The sequence below is a fragment of the Equus przewalskii genome, chromosome 21 (assembly GCF_037783145.1).
Source record: "Equus przewalskii isolate Varuska chromosome 21, EquPr2, whole genome shotgun sequence".
Lineage (NCBI taxonomy): Eukaryota > Metazoa > Chordata > Mammalia > Perissodactyla > Equidae > Equus > Equus przewalskii.
This window is the reverse complement of record NC_091851.1, coordinates 28,216,067-28,232,860: the sequence shown is the minus strand read 5'-3', so window position 1 is coordinate 28,232,860 and position 16,794 is coordinate 28,216,067. Positions and strand designations below refer to the sequence as shown.

General features: G+C 43.1%; 1 protein-coding gene across 6 annotated transcripts in view; it reads right to left on the bottom strand.

Moving 5' to 3' along the window:
• The window catches only part of RPRD1B (regulation of nuclear pre-mRNA domain containing 1B), an 86,143-nt gene that overhangs the window by 31,220 nt on the left and 38,129 nt on the right, over positions 1-16,794 (bottom strand). For 3 of the 6 annotated variants that reach the window (XM_008517428.2, XM_008517432.2, XM_008517431.2), the window contains one exon: positions 2,561-5,187. The exons of the other annotated variants lie outside the window; for them this stretch is intronic. In XM_008517428.2, the coding sequence (XP_008515650.1) occupies positions 5,038-5,187 (150 nt within the window). In that variant the 3' untranslated portion in view covers positions 2,561-5,037. Of the gene's footprint in view, positions 1-2,560; positions 5,188-16,794 lie in introns of those variants that run through there. 6 annotated transcript variants of the gene reach the window in all.

The following is a 16,794-nucleotide window of genomic DNA, read 5'->3' as shown; positions in this document are numbered from 1 at the left end:
CCCCACTAAACATCCTCTTCCTTCAGCTCTAACTCCCCTTTCATACCCTCAGTGTGGGTAGGGGACTTTAAGAGGGCTACAGGTTTTTGACCATCTCCATGGTAAATACACATATGGTACAGGTATGTGGGACCTATTGCTGCCTTCTAAAAAACATCTATTTAATCTCTTGGTACATGTGCATTTAAATACCTACATTCATTAATGAGTATATAACAGCTATCATTGAGCCCCTAATTTGTCCCAAACATGGCACTAGGCCCTTTTTACAAACATCTCATTTAAACTTATTAATAGGTATGTTTGTAACTACTTTGATTTATCAATTTCATAACTACAAAGTCATACAGATAACCAGCATTTAAAGATCTACGGAGTGCATTATTAATAATAATATTCTCAGGGGCCGGCCCGGTGGCGCAGTGGCTAAGTTTGCACATTCTGCTTCTCAGCGGCTCGGGATTCACCGGTTTGGATCCTGGGTGCAGACATGGCACCACTTGGCACGCCATGCTGTGGTAGGCGTCCCACATATAAAGTAGAAGATGGGCACGATGCTAGCTCAGGGCCAGGCTTCCTCAGCAAAGAGGAGGACTGGCAGTAGTTAGCTCAGGGCCAGTCTTCCTCAAAAAAAATAAATAAATAAAATAATATTCTCAGTAGAAAGAAATATTCTGAAAGCCTAGCCAGAGAGCCATAGAGTCTAGATCTGGAAAAGACTTCAGAGGTTAGTCAACTTCATTCATTTCCTTTAAGAAGCAAATGAGGTCCCAAAAGGCTGAGGGACTTGCCCAAGGTCATCACAGTGAGAGATAAGTTGTGGGTTATCACTTGCCACAGCTGCCTCCTATTCGTAAAAAATATTAAATAAATTCAGATTTATACTGCTAATTTTAATATTTATCAAGCCAGTGATGGAAGTGAATTTTTAATGCAAAATAACTATTTCAGACTCTAAAAAATGGAATAAACTGAGCTTTCAACACTACATAAACCTGTAGGAACCCAATCTACTGTACAGGAGAATAACAGATTCTTAATTGAATCTGTGCTCAGAGTGGAAGAATGATTTTGAAATGGAAGACCCGCAGCGGTGGCGATGAGAGATGAGTTCAGCTAGATGAACGACCATAGGAGAAGGCCGGAAAACAGCTCTAAGAAAGAGATGGCAATAAACCAAATGCAGATTGTGCCTAGAAGAGTGAACTGTCTCTTGTGTTCTGATCCTTATAGCCTACGATCTCCAGGGTTTCATGTACGCTATTTTTTTAAATATAAGTTATACAGCCCAATGGTGATGTTATTAACATATCTAACAAATATTATTGGGAACCTAGGACATGCCATCCAGCATTCTTAGACTTCCGTCGTGCATTCTTCTCAGGCAATACAACAATCATACGCTTTTAGGGCTGGCAGGGAGCCTAGATATAATTTAGTCCAATACCACATTTCAAAGATAAGAAAACTGAGGCCAGGGAGAGAAGTACCCTGCCCAGGAAGCTCACACAGAGAGTTAATGGCTCTAATCAGAAAAGTTAAGCATTTTGACAGATTCATGAACTCTTGGGTAGTTCCATCTTCAGCTCTAAGGACCTCAGAGTCACATTTTGTAGCCAGAAGTGCTAATTAAACGAGAGGAATTATGGATTTACTATCTATGGGTAGGAGTGAAGACATTAACTAGGCCATGAAACCTGGGGACACAGAAGGAGATCTTGTCTCCTGAGATTCACATCTTACATTCAACCTTTCTATTTTCCGACAGAACTTGAGCAAATGCGTAGTCTCAGCCTTCCTAGCTCTGGACCTGGAGCTGAGCGCACGTGGGGGGAGGACCGCGGCTGCTGCCGCTCTCTGCATCATGGGATGAGTGGCTAACCCCACTTCTGCCAACGCTGCCCTCACCCAGCAGAAAGGTTAAAACCATCCTTCCAAACACATCAATTACTTCAGAAGAACCTATTTCAAACCATCTTTCTATTATTTTGAGTTTTAACCAATAATAGTCAGTATGCTTTCATTGAATTTAAAAGCGAAAAGAAGAAAGGAAACCCACAAAAATGTTTTAAAAAGACATACCACTTGGGTTTGCAGTTATCTCACATTTTTCTTTTTACTGTTCAGAGTGGCTTTCACTGTATTGCCAAAATCAAGTCTCTCTCAGGAGGCCTAGCAGTGCGAACAAAAGCGCTGAAATCAAACAACGTCCAGGTTTTAATCTGTCGGAGACTGTGTGGTACTGAGGAAAGAGTCATTTAACCTCTCTGCATCAGTTCCCACTTCTGTACAATGAGGATAAAACTTTGGCGGTACGGTACTTCTCCTGGGTACTGTGTGGATTGCCTAATTAAAGCTAATTAAGCCCCTGGAAAGAACCAGAAAATACTATGTAAATGCTGAGTATTTATGGGCCACTAAAAGTCACAAAAATTCCTACGGGACAAGATTCTGTGTAGACAGCAAAATCTCTATTGGTGATTATTAATTACCCATTGCCTACAAAGAAAGCACTGGGTGTTCTGTAACAGGGTGGGAAACAAAACATCACACAACATCATTCAACAACACCATCTTTATTCAAAAATATATATCTATGAGACATTTCAGAATATACTGCTGCCGCCAATGACAGCCTATACTTCTAAATAAAGTCCTAAATTAATATACAAATTTAAGCTTTAAAAATATTCTTTAAGAAAAAAACAAACAATAAAAACAAAGGAAGATTGAAGACTTTCTGAGGAATATGACCTAAAGGAAAGGTCCTTTGAGGCCTACCGATGCCCTAAGTAAAGAAGAAAAAACACAAAACAAAAACCACCCACCCCGCCCCACCAGATCACTTCATACAGAGGGAAAAACGTTCACTTAAATTAAACAAATGGAGGAAGCACACTTAGAGAGGATGTGGGGAGAAGTCCAATTTAAAAAACAAAAGCATTTCATTTAAAACAACCGAAACTAACTTCCTCACAGGAAGTCCACTAGTAACAGGTGTTAAGAGGCCAACAAATTCATTTACATAATTGCTACAGTTTCATTTCTTGCTCTTGCTGTAAGAATTATGCACCAATTGCTGGTCAAAGACTCAATCAGTTAAAACATAGCAGTGGGTGAAATCTATTATGTTATAACATTTTCATCTAGCTGATCGTATCTACAATATCTACCACACCCTTTTCGTTGGTTTGTGGCTAGTAACATTTTGCTTCCTTGGTGAAAGCATAGAGAAATGTCCAAGACGGGTCTGCTCAGAAACAAGCTCACAGGCAGGACTAAAGCAGCGCATCATATGGGGAGGGGCACATGTGCAGAAACAGCAAAGACTGGAATTTATCTTGCAATTTTAGTAAAGTTACTGCCCTGGGAGAAAAACTTACACAGAGACTCATTAGTTTAATAATGACAGGACAATAGGCAGTATCAATAAGCAAACAACACACAGACCATATTTGAATCAGAAAAACAGCTTAAATGTTACCAGGTTCTACACAGAATTGAACTGAATACCTGCTACGTGTTCTCACTTCATGGCAGGCAGCCTGAGCTTCTGAAGGGAAGCTTGTTACACTTTTTAAAACATAGGTTATGTAACATGTTTAACATGTAAAATTACAAATAATTGGCTTTTTGGTAATCCTGAAAAGAGCAACTCAAAATAATGGAGATTCTGAAGCCCTTTGCACTGAATTCCTTTTTATAGCTTCTAGATTTCAGCCTCTGGGCTACAATTCCTATTACACTATTGGGGCAAATTGTTTTCTGCCCTTTCCAATGTCAAAAATAAGCCTGCCAAATTAGAATGATTTACAGTTAACAGGCCTAACCTTTACTAAAAGCAAAGTAAAAATCCTCTCTAACTACATTATATAGTCATAATGTCAGCTGGCATGATAATGGAATTAAAACCCCAAACAAGTACCCCCATCTTTCCCCCTTCCCCTGCCCGGTGAGCTGTTCAACCACATCTGAGGCAAAGTACTCCTCCTCCTACGGGCACAGGACACGTGCAGCGGCGTGAACTGATGTACAGACAAGTGCACAGAGCGTCATATGTGCAAGGGAGATATTCAAGTTTAGTCACCATACTGTGGACATGTGCCCACACCGTGAATTAAATGTTAGTGTGTGCCCTACTCCCCTAAAGAAAGGGTCATAGGAACACGCAGGCAGAGCCTGGGCTCTCAGGATGCCTGAGCTTCTGAAAGGGGCCCACCAGCACCATTTCTAACAATCGCCCTCAACCAATTGGGGTCAAAAGATCATGTTTTTAGGAACACGCTCTACGACAGTGGGTGGGACTCTCGACAAGTGCAGCCTGGGAAGGCTGTTTGTAGGAACCTGAAGCAAGTAACTTACTTTCAAGTCGTGCCTGTGATGCCTGTTTCTGTCTCTGGACTGTGACTTTACGTCCCAGACAGCTTCGAATGTCACTGCTAGATTCTCTAGCCTGCTTACGAAAAACGCACCAAACCTTTGACAGTACGTCACTGGAAGTAACGTAAGGGAGGATCGGAGATTTGGCAAACTCTTTACGGCAAAGCTGCTCAACAGCTGGGCTCCAACCTTTGGGGTGGATGAGAGCCAGGAAACCCAACAACTGAGAGCCAGTCCCTCAGTGGACGCCTGGACTAAACTTGAACAAGCCCAGCTCAGAAAAGAGAAGCTGCTTTCATGACAAAATGCTGACATGAGGGACAAGATTCTTCTGAAAGCTTCCAGAAATACACATGATTTTCATAATCTTTTCGGGGTAGAGAGGTAAAAATGGAAAATCAACAGGGGCATGAGAGCACAAAGCAGGAAAGTTTGTATTCTTTCCAAACATGAAGCTAACTGGATCCCACCTGCCACTGTTCCGAATTGTGCTCACCAGGAGAGACCAGAGAGGAGAATCAGTCTGTGGTTCTTTCTTGAGGCTGGGGGGCTGGACGGAAAGAGGGATAGAACCAGGGGCTACAAGGTTACTTCCAAACACAAGTTGCCCTCTTCTTTCTGCTGGTACAGATGGCAATCTGGGGCATGACACCTGCCCTAGTCAGTTGAAAACAGGTCACCAGCAGAGGGCAGGGGGGCCAAGCCCCCTGTGACGTTGGGCAGCAATGACAGGTCGGGCAAGCTCTGAATATGAGACTTCAGTTCCTTGCGGACCTGGGTTACCCGAGCAAGCTTCTGTTTATATTCCTAAGGAGACAAAGAGAAGACAATGCAGTCAGGTCTGTGTGTGCTGACGGTCAGGCACAAGGAGCCCAGACAGACGCTCTCGCCCCTTGCTCTCCTTTCTCCCCACCAGATCACCCCTCCCCCATTCAGCTAAACTACAGTGCTAGGGTTTTCAAACTCTCAAAAGGTAAAAAACTTTATGTAAAATAGCAAAGCAGAGTTCAGTACTGGTCATAGTGAATTAAATGGTATTTCACTTAGCACTTGAGATCTGGAAGTAAAAAGTGACATTTTGTATTTGCATCGTCTTTTAATTGGTTCTCATCTATTTGAAAATGCTCTATAAAAATAAAACACAGATGCTTAGGCTTTACAATTATTTTGAGGGTTCCACCTAGACATAGCTAGAAAAATCACTATAAAGCTATACTTTCTGCGTTAAACTTAGAGATTAACCCAGATTTATCATTCTGGCTGACAAGCACTACAGAAGCTCCAAATACCGCACTGCCACTACGTGTGTCCAGGACCTCCTCATTCCATACCGAGTAACTACAGCAAGTCCCTGAGGAGGCCTTCTAGTAGTCTCTCTAAACACGCCAGACTTAGCTTCCATCCAATCACTCCCATGAGAAAGTAAAGTGTGGCACCACACCATCTCCATGACTGCTCAGAGCTCAAGGTCTTCTCGAATTAGCTCCTGCCCGAATGGATTTCTCACAGCTTCCCAACCCCCCATACACAGGCGACGGCCTGCATGGGCCATTTGTTTCCGATTCCCCTCATGCCTGGGGGAATCTCTTTCTTCTCCTGGTCCCAGGGAAGGCCTGTCTCCACTCCTCTGCCCACTTGCTGAGTCCCACCTCTCTCGGAAATCTTTCCTCCTTATCCGGGAGACTGGCCCCCATCTGCACCAGCTCTGGAGTCCTCCTGTGCACTGAGTGTGCATCTGAGCCCCAGGCTGCTCTTAGGTGCTCTCTCCATACGAGTTAGCCTTCTACATTCTTCTAAAATATGACTCCCCTGATGACTGGAACTGGGTATACTTTTTTCTTTCTTCAGCTCCCAGCAAAAGGTCCTCTTGGTAAATCTCTATGGAATGACAACCCTGGGCCATGTGAGGTCTGGGGTTTATGGCCCCCTTGAGGCCTTTCTTTTTTCTCTAGCTGTGGCATCCTGCTCAGTATTTCTGCACGACAAGGTTCCTGAGGCTGGGCCCTTGCTGACTAAAGCCCCCTAACAGAACACATGGGGCTGACACTCAAAGACCTGGGTCTAGTTCCGGCTCTGACGCTAACTTGCTGTGTGAATGTGGACATGTTCCCTCTCTTCCTTCATCCTCACCTTCCTTATCTGAAAATGAAGGAAATGGACCACCCATAAGATTTTTCTTCCAGTGCTAGAGATTCCTTCATGCCAGACACGTTACACACACCTGGAGAGGCAGAGGGTTTGAGGGTACAAGCTTAAGCACTCTTGGGAGGAGTGATAAGACAGGAAATAAGTTAAATGAAAACACTTAGTTCAAGTTATGAAGACAAAGTCCCAGCAAGGAGTGGGAGAAGGGACTTGGGGATCCAGGCAGGGAGCCTCTACCCCAGCATTACTGCAGGCAGCCAGCCTTTCACCCGAAATGAGGGCTGCTCGGACAGGCCATCAGATGAAGAGCCAGGAAGGAAGCAAGCTCTCCTCGCATCTCATTTCCTGCCTATGTAGACTTCACCCCTAAAACATGACTTGTGTAAATGATCAATAATGACTCTCCTAATCAAACTAGCAAGCTTCAGGAGGCCAGGCCCATCTGCCTCACCCAGCACCCACCATGCCTAGCAGTGCGCTGTAAACAGGTGTCCAACACAGCTGCCCAATGAATTAACAAGAGGTAAACAACACATAACGTTATGTATAAGTACCCCACATTAAGTAATCATTACCTTTCATTCTTGAAACTGAAAACTAATCTCAAATGTGAGGATCTAAAATGTCAAAGTTCCCTGCCTTTCCCTCTACGAATGTTTTTCTTCTTTGGTTTTATAGACTTCATCAGAAATTAATAGAGGAGACCAATTCTCTATTACTGGACATGGACTCATTTAATAACTTCTCCTGAATTCCAAGTACAAAAAGGATAAAATAGTTACTGAATAGTTACCCCTTGATCCCTGCCCAAATCCGAGAGATGAAAGCCACCTCGATCGGAACCAACCGCTCTCAGCACCACAGAGTACTTCAACGAAGGAATCACTCAGAACAGACTGAAAGTCACCGAGGCTCTCGTGAGGCAAGCTGGGGTCAGAATCTAAGGCTCCTCACCCTTGGGTGACCCTCAGACTAACTCAGCAAGCCCATCCGAGGTTAAAAAGGAAGGTGGATGATCTGATTAGACACCGCCTTGAGTTCTAAGAACTCTCTCCCAGGAAATCTTGGAAAAAAAAAAAAAAAGATCGCATTTTGTTCTTGTTTGGGGGCGGGGTTAGTAGTAGCTTAGCATTCTAAACATCACCAAAGAAACTTCACTTTAATCAAAGGAAATATGTTCCACATCAAAGTGCTCTCTTCAAGGCCACTCTGAAAGCTGATGGATCCTGCCCACACCTCCTCACACCACTGTGTGACCCTTTCCAGAGGATTTCTATTTTCAGAGCAGGTGCATGAGCATAGGAGGAGGGCATCACCATAGAAAGGACAAGAGTGAGACTGTCACTGAAAAAGATTAACAACATACAGGCTGCAAGACACAGGGCAATATACAGAAGTCAACTGCTTTCTTATATACCAGCAATGAACAAGTGGAAGTGGAAATTAAAACAAATAACCATTTACATTAGCACCAAAACAATGAAATACTTAGACATAAATCTAAGAAAACATATACAAGTTCTATATGAGGAAAACCACAAAGCTCTGATGAACAAACAAAGAGCTAAATAAACATTTGGATGTTCCATGTTCATGTACAGGAAGACTCAATATTGTTAAGATGTCAGTTCTTCCCAACTTGACCTACAGATCCAACGCAATCTCAGTCAAAATTGCAGCAAGTTATTTTGTGGTTATAGACAAAGTGATTCTAAAGTTCACATGAAGAGGCAAAAGACAGAATAGTCAACATAATACTGACGGAGAACAAAGTCAGACACTACTTGACTCCAAGGCTTACTACAAAGCTATAGTAATCAAGATGGTGTGGTATTGGCAAAAGAAGAGAAAAAGAGATCAATGCAATGACAGAGCCCGGAAATAGACCCACATAAACACAGTCAATTGATCTTTGACAAAAGAGCAAAGGCAATACAATGGAGAAAAGACAGTATTTTCAACAAATAGTATGGGAACAACAGGACATTCACATGCAAAAAAACAAATCTAGGGGGCCTGGCCTGGTGGCACGGCGGTTAAGTCTGCAGCTCCGCTTCTGCAGCCCAGGGTTGGTTCAGATCCCAGGCATGGACCATACCACTTATCAAGCCATGCTGTAGCAGGCATCCCACATAGAAAAAAATAGAGGAAGATGGGCACAGATGTTAGCTCAGGACCAATCTTCCACAGCAAAAAGAGGAGGATTGGCAGCGGATGTTAGCTCAGGGCTAGTCTTCCTAAAAAAAATACCAAACTAGATAAAGACCTTACACCCTCTACAAAAATTAACTCAAAATTACAATGGAGAAAAGATAGTATTTTCAACAAATGGTACAGGAACAACGGGACATCCACATGCAAAAAAAAAAAATCTAGATAAAGACCTTACACTCTACAAAAATCAACTCAAAATGAATCACAGACCTAAAGTAAAATGGAAAACTATAAAATTCCTAGAAGATAATATAGGAGAAAATCTAGAGGATGTATGGTTTGGTGGTGACTTTTTATTTATTTATTTATTTAAGATTTTTTTCCCCCTTTTCTCCCCAAAGCCCCCCGTACATAGTTGTATATTTTTAGTTGTGCAACCTTCTAGTTGTGGGTCCATCTAGTTGTGGCATGTGGGATGCCGCCTCAGCATGGCTTGATGAGCGGCGCCATGTCCGCGCCCAGGATCTGAACTGGTGAAACCCTGGACTGCCAAAGCGGAGTGCGCAAACTTAACCACTTGGCCACGAGGCTGGCCCCTGTTCATGACGTTTTAGATACAACACCAAAGGCATGATCCATGAAAGAACTGATAAGCTGGATGTCACTCAAATTAAAAATTTCTGCTCTATGAAAGTCACCGTCAAGAGAATGAAAAGACAAGCCACAGATTGAGAGAAAATGTTTGCAAAAGACAGCAAGTGTCATCAGGGAAATGCAAATTAAAACAGTTAGATACCACCACACACCTATTTGAATGGCCAAAATCCAAAATACTGACCACACCAAATGCTGAGGAGGATGTGGAGCAATAGGATCTCTCATCCACTGCTGGTGGGAGTGCAAAATAGTACAGCCACTTTGAAAGATAGTTTGGCAGTTTCTTATAAAACTAAATATACTCTTACTATATACCATCCAGCAATCATGCTTATTGATATTTACTCAAATGAGTAGAAAACTTAAGTCCACACAAAAACCTGCATATACACGTTTATAGCAGCTTTATGCATAATTGCCAAAACTTGGAAGTAACCAAGACGTCCTTTAGTAGATGAATGGATAAACTGTGGTACATTCAAATAACAGAGTATTATTCAGCTCTAAAAAAAAATGAGCTATCAAGCCATGAAAAGACATGGAGGAGCCTTAAATGCACATTACTAAGTGACAGAAGCCAACTGTATGAGTCCAACTATACTACATTTTGGAAAAGGTAAAACTATAGAAACAGGGGTTGGCAGGGGGGATGAACAGGTGGAGCACAGAGGATTTTCAGGGTAGTGAAAATACCATAATGATGGATACTTGTCATTATATATGTTCAAACCCACAGAATATACAACACCAAGAGTGAACCCTAATATAAACTATGGACTTTGAGTGATTATGATGTGTCAGTGTAAGCTCATCAATCGTAACAAATGTACCACTCTGGTGGTGGATGTTGATAATGGGGAAAGACCATGCATGCGTGGGGCAGAGGGTACAATGGAAATCTCTGTATGTTCCTCTCAATTTTGCTGTGTACCTAAAACTGCTCTAAAAAATAGCTTTTAAAAAAACGACCTATGAGCCAAGAGGTTTAAATACATCAGCAAGGGTGACTAGGTATGTACCCTGAATACTCAAATATAGGTAAAGATTGTTTTTAAAACTGTTAACACATGTGCCTGCTTAATGGGGAGAGTTGAATGACCTAGCTTAATACCTTGAGGAGAGAATAGCAGGTCAGAATTCAGGGCAAGCTCTGATTAGGTCAAAGTGAAGTTACAATAACTTTACAGTCCGCTAAATAGATCCAGTAACTGAATCTGATCTCCCACCTTTCCTTTTTTTGAAAAAATAGATTCAGCTTTTCCAAATGAAGTCATCTATAAATGTTGCCATCGACCAAAATAATTAAGAGTGAATCCAAACAACACTATCCCCCAAACACAACTCCAGGCTTCAGCTGCGTCCCAGTTCTCCCCTTCTTATGCTCCCTAGTCAGGCCATGTCTCCCTCAGCAGCCGTCTTTCCAGTTATTCTCTTTGGTTCTGGACAAGTGAAGGAGACAGGCCTCAGGCAAATCCAAGAATCTTTTTTCTCAACCTACCAGCCTACCTTCTGGCAAAAGTGTTTTCCACAAGCTCTGTTGCTACAAGGTTTCAAATCGTGTTCTCAGCAACTCTTGCTCTCAGAAGAAATCCAGGCTTCTTTTCATGATACTACTAAGACCACCTTAAATGTGATGAGACCCATTCAAATTCTTTTATTTAAGTGTGCTCTTTAATATACCAAGTACCACTCAGGTAGAGAAATGGTATGGCAAGGTGGTCACATGCTCCTTGTTGAAAATACTTTACCCTTGCAATAGAGGCCTGAGCCTTTAATCTGACACGCCATGCTGTCTGGTACAGGGATTCGAGAGATCAGGCCCTGCACAATTCACACGGGCAGGATGACACTGCTGAGGTGCTCCTGCTCATAAACCTTCCCCCCCACCAGCTGATTCATCCCAACCACAGCTCACATGGCTCTCTTTGCATGTCTTGTCTTCAGACACTTGCCTTTCCTCCACTACCAATCTTAAGCAAGAGAAGATGAGGCAAACACCCAAGTTTTCCTCTCCTGCTCCGCAAAATTTACACCGGGGCGGTGGCAGAGGTGAGGGGTGGAGTTGAATCCTCCATTTGGCTATACGCACCAACTGCAGCAAATCCCACCTCACCCCAGAGGGGCCATGGAGAGCCATGAAACACGTAATCAGACTTGCCGCTGCTACCCTGTTTCAGGATCCCTGAGGAGAGGAGATGGAGGAGAAGCGGGCACCTGGGATAAAGCCGCCTGCGTTTATTTGACTGCCAGGAAGTGTTTAAAATGTAGACGGTAAGGCCGAATGTGCAGTTCCTAGATAATGCCTAGGATTTACGCTCCTAGTAAGATTTGCAACCTCACCTCATGGATTCTCCAAACTCGCAGGAGAAAATGTGTCCAACATCCCCCTGCTGCCTATGGATACAGCTGACAGCGTGAACACAGACCATCACGGAGCACCAAGACAACTGGCTGAAGGGAGCAAGGCTTGCACATTCTTTGCCTTTTTTGGTTAGAGCTGTAAGCCAGACCTGACAAGCTGCAGATAAGCTCTGGGATAAGAGGGTTAGAAATGGCAGGGGCTGACACTGCAATGACCTTTCTACAGGAATTTCATTTTCAAAACAAACAAAATTATAAGCGCTTCCTCTAGCAATGCATGTAAGAAATGCTGATCAAAATGTAAACATTGTTGAACCTATTTTTTCTTGCCAGGAAGTATTTACACAAGAAAAATTATGTTAGAAATAACACCACAGGCAAGGGCTTAACTTGATGAGACAAGATTTCCAGTATCAAGACTCATGTTTTCCTTTATCCTGTTCTGTTGTGCTGTAGGACATATGGGTATATAAAAATCACCCACTGCTTGGCTACTCCCAATTAAGAGTCATAAAGGGTTATTACGCAGGGTGCAGTTTACGAAGGGCTCTGTTTTAAAGGTGAGCTGCCACGCTGAATTTAAGTCAAAGAGCTGCTTCATCACATGGAGGTTGAGAGCTGGGCAGAAAAGGGAAGCTGACCCTCACCCTAACATTAACACTCCACCCCCTCATCGCGCCAGCAGGCTTACCTCTCACCAGCAAGGCCCACAGGATCGACACTGAGAAATCACAGCCTCTACTTAAACCACGAGGAATTAATTAACAATTTCTCTCTCTCTCTCATTTACTTTTTAAGGAAAACAAAATATATAAATATTTGGACTGAAAATAAGAATGTTGCTTTTAATGTTTCTGGGAACAAAAATCCATCGGTGACCTGTACCTCTCTCCCAGCCAGCTCCAGGCTTCTATATGACTTAGTAGAAGCTGCAACATTTCAAAACGAGACATTCTGGGGTGTCGCAGCAGGGCTGGAGGTGCTGAGTAAGATGCTGGGGAAGATACAAAGAAAAGAGGAAGTTGTGGCTCCAATCCCAGTGCTCAGCGCCTCTCAGCTCCATTGCCAAAACCAGTAATAAAGGTACACACAAAGTAATTCCCAGAAGGGAAAACAACAAAAATGGCTCTAATTTGAGGAATGTTCTCAGGGCAATCCAACCATCCACTGGAGGAGTCAAATGGTAATGGGCTTCTTAAGCTTCAAATCGTACCACAGAGTATTTTCAGGGTCCTTCTTTCTCCCCAGAGCACCCTCTACACAAAAGGTTTAAGTGAGCTTCTATTGCCACAACAAAAACCCCCTTCTGACAGAGATCTGCAGGAGGGAAGAAGAATAAGAAGTTAGTGTCTAAGGATCAGCCCAGTGGCATAGTGCTTAAGTCCATGCGCTCCGCTTCAGGAGCCCGGGGTTCACGGCTTCAGATCCCGGGCACTGACCTGGCACCGCTCATCAAGCCATGCTGTGGCGGCATCCCACTGACAAAAACCAGTGGAAAACTGGCATGAATTTTAGCTCAACGACAATCTCCCCCAAGCAAAAAGAGGAAGATTGGCAACAGATGGTAGCTCAGGGCCAACATTGCTCATACACACACAAAAAGTTAGTGTCTACACGTAACTAAACTAATAAAAATGAAACTAACAAAAATAAAACCAATTTTAGGACTGGGCAAATTTTCAAACCCTAATGTAATTATAAAGCTAAAAATTGACAATTTAACAGATCTCCATAAAATGCTTTAAAAAGATACTTATTTAACAATAGACCTGGGTCCTTCAAAAATGCTTACATTTATGCAATGGGTCCCTCATCATATAAAACCAGGTAAAATCAAAATACTAAAGTACAAGAACTATTTACTATTTCTAATTAGTTCTTTTTTTTTTAAGTTAACCGTCAAAAATGTAAGCTTTATACAAATAACAAAGCCCCCACAAACTGGCTTCCTTAACAACCATTTTAAGAGAAAACCAGGTTATTGTTGCTGTGCAGACAAACATCAAAGCTGCAGACCTTTCCATTGTTTCTCTTTTTGAGCCAAATCCTGGTGGAGGCAAGCATTTCAGGAGGGCAGCTGAGAAGCAAAGGGCAGAAAGGAAAAGAAGAGTTTTCACACAAAATAATTTTAAGCAATGTTTATTATAATTTTAAGTGCTAGAGGGTCTGCCTGGGGCCTGGCAGCCTGTAGGATACTGCACTGCATTTGGATATAGCCCTCTCTACCATCAATAAAAAGACTTCAAATCCTTTCCATTAGCAAACAAAAAGGGAAGGAAATAACATTTCCTAGCTCCTCCCAGCACAGGGAAGGAGAGAAAAAAGAAGAGTCAGAAAATCCAAGTTCAAATCCTGCAGTGTGACACACGACTTCACCTCGCTGGGCTCAGTGTCCTCACATATAAGAGAAGAAGGGAAATAATGCCTATGCCATGGGGCAGTTACAAGATTTGAATGAGACGAGGCACTCGCTCAACTGTTCAAAGCAAATTAGCAGATCTAAGGGGGAAAAAGGACAATCACACTTCTCACCTTCTATTAGTTTATGAGCAATAGTTAATCTTCCTGATTTATATGTTAAGAAAAGACATGTAGAATTGAAGAAAAAGAGAATTACTAATGGGATACAAAATCCTTCCTTCCACAAACCAATGAGCATGTCCTGAAAATTTAGCACATTTATCAGAAGCTGGCTTGAGAAAATGAAAGGGCCCTTGACTGGGGGGGGGAAGTCACAGAATTTTGTACCTAGGTGACACCATAGTCTAACTCCATCAACCTGAAGGCCAAGAGAGAGGAAGGAATTTGTCTAAAGAGTAAAGCCTTGATCTCACGGGAACATCTTCCATCTCGAAGGAGTCCCCATCAAAGATATGCCCTGACCTAGCCTGGAGATGGAGCGAGCTGCAGCGGTACCTGCCACCTGAAATCAGGATGCTATGCCAACCATCAGGATGGGGTTGGGAATGAAAGAGGGAGAACATAGACATGATTTTATGGTCTGGTCAGGGAAATAACCAAATAACCAAATAATACATGAACAGAATGAAAACTATGTGATGCTCTGAAGGAAAAAGATAGGAAGTTATGACAGTATACATGGGAGGAGGAGTGGAGAGACCTGGCTTTCTGGGCAGCAGGTCTCAGGGAAATACTGTTTGACTTGGGATATAAACGAATGGGAACCACCTAGCTAAGTATAACTGGTGGGAAGTAAAGGGAGGAAAGGGTTCTAGGCAGAGGGAACAGCACATGTAAAGCCAGAGATAACAGAAGGCCAGCACAGACAAAAGGCAACGGGACCTGTAAAAGATATGGCTGATGAGATCAGCAGGGGCCAAGTTACGGTCGGGGGTTGGGAGGCGGGGGGGTCGTACATGCAAGGATTTGGGCCTATATAGTAGGAGCAATGAGAAGCCATTTAAATGTTTAAGCAGGGGAATGACATGCTCAGAGCTGCATTTTGAAACATCAAAGGGCTGCCACGTGAAGAATGGATTACAGGACAGAAGAACAAATGCAGATGGATCAGCAATGAGGCTATTGCAGGGGACCAGGTGAGAGATGATGAGAGTATGAACTAAGGCGGTAGAAGTAGAGACAGAGACGAAGAGAAGGAGGACGGATTCAAGAAAAATTGAGGAGATAAAAATCACAATGGCTTGGCGACTACTCCAATGTGGAAGACAGGTGAGGGAAGGTCATCTGGCAGAGGCACAGCAGAGGAGCTGAGGGAGAGACTGGGACAAGGGGAGGCTGACCTGACCGATGTGGGAGGTGGAAAAAATGGGAGAGAGACAGCACTGATGGCCTAGTGGTTACAGTTCAGTGCTCTCACTGCTTCAGAGGCCCGGGTTCAGTTCCCAGTTGCAGAACCACACCACCCGTTTGTCAGTAACCATGCTGTGGTGGCGGCTCACAAAAACTAGAAACACTTACAACTAGAATATACAAGTATGTCCTGGGGCTTTGGGGGCAGGGGGCAGGGGGCAGGGGAGGGAGAGGAAGATTGGCAATAGATGTTAGCTCAGGGCAAATCTTTCCCTACAAGAAAAAAGAAAAGGAGAGAAACACCAAATGAGGTCTAGTGTTTGGTTTTGATGAAGGATAATGTCATTCTCCAAGGCAGGGAAAGAGAAGGACAGGAAAGGTGAGAAGGAAGAAGACCGTCTGTTTTGGCCATATGAAGCTTGAAGTGTCTGTGGAAATAAGATACATGGGTCTGAAGTTCAACGAAGGGTCTGGGCTAAAGACTTAACCATCAGCATGCAGGGGCAGCTGAAGCCACTTTAAGGATGTCACTCAAGGAAAAGGTCCAGAATGAGAAGAAGCCTAAAGGAATACCAACCTTTACAGCACAGGAATGAAGAAAAGCTTAAAGGACAAAAAAATAGACTAAAACCATCAAAGGGTGGTATACAGAAACAAGAGAAGGAAAACACACAAAGGGTAACAAATAGTATTAAATGCTACAGAGAGGGCCAAAAAGAAAAAGGGAGATGAGAGACAGAAACTGAGAGGATCTTCTGGCTTTTGAGATATGACCACTGGTGGGGCACTCCTCCGTGGAATGTAGATATGCATGCCAAGCTACAACAGGTTAAGAAGCAGAGGCAGGAAAGGAAAACAGGATATGGTGGTAGTTAGACAGGGACAGTGGTAGTGGTGTGGGAGGTGTGTTCACGTGTTTATGACTTTTTAAAAAAAAAATATTTGAGAGGCAAAGCATGCTACCTACTGAGAAGGACACCTTCAAGCAGTCTATTAGAGACTTGCAGAGAAAGGAAAATAAACTGGCCCTAAAGGCCCTGGTGATATGCAAAGACAGACACTAACAACTTCAGGTTAGACAAGTGCTGAAACCTGTTTACCCCAGGTGAGGGAAAAACTGTTATTTTATAAACGAGAAAACACAAGGCTGCAAGGACCACTGCCCCAACAGAGAATCAGAAGGAGCCTGGAGTGGGCACTGCAGATCCTCGTCAGTGAGTCACAAGTGAGGCACATGATGCCTTTATAGGAATAACTCCCAGTAAGGCTACGCCCCACAGAATAAACACTGTGGGGAAATAAAAAGATCCAAAAAAGCACCAAATA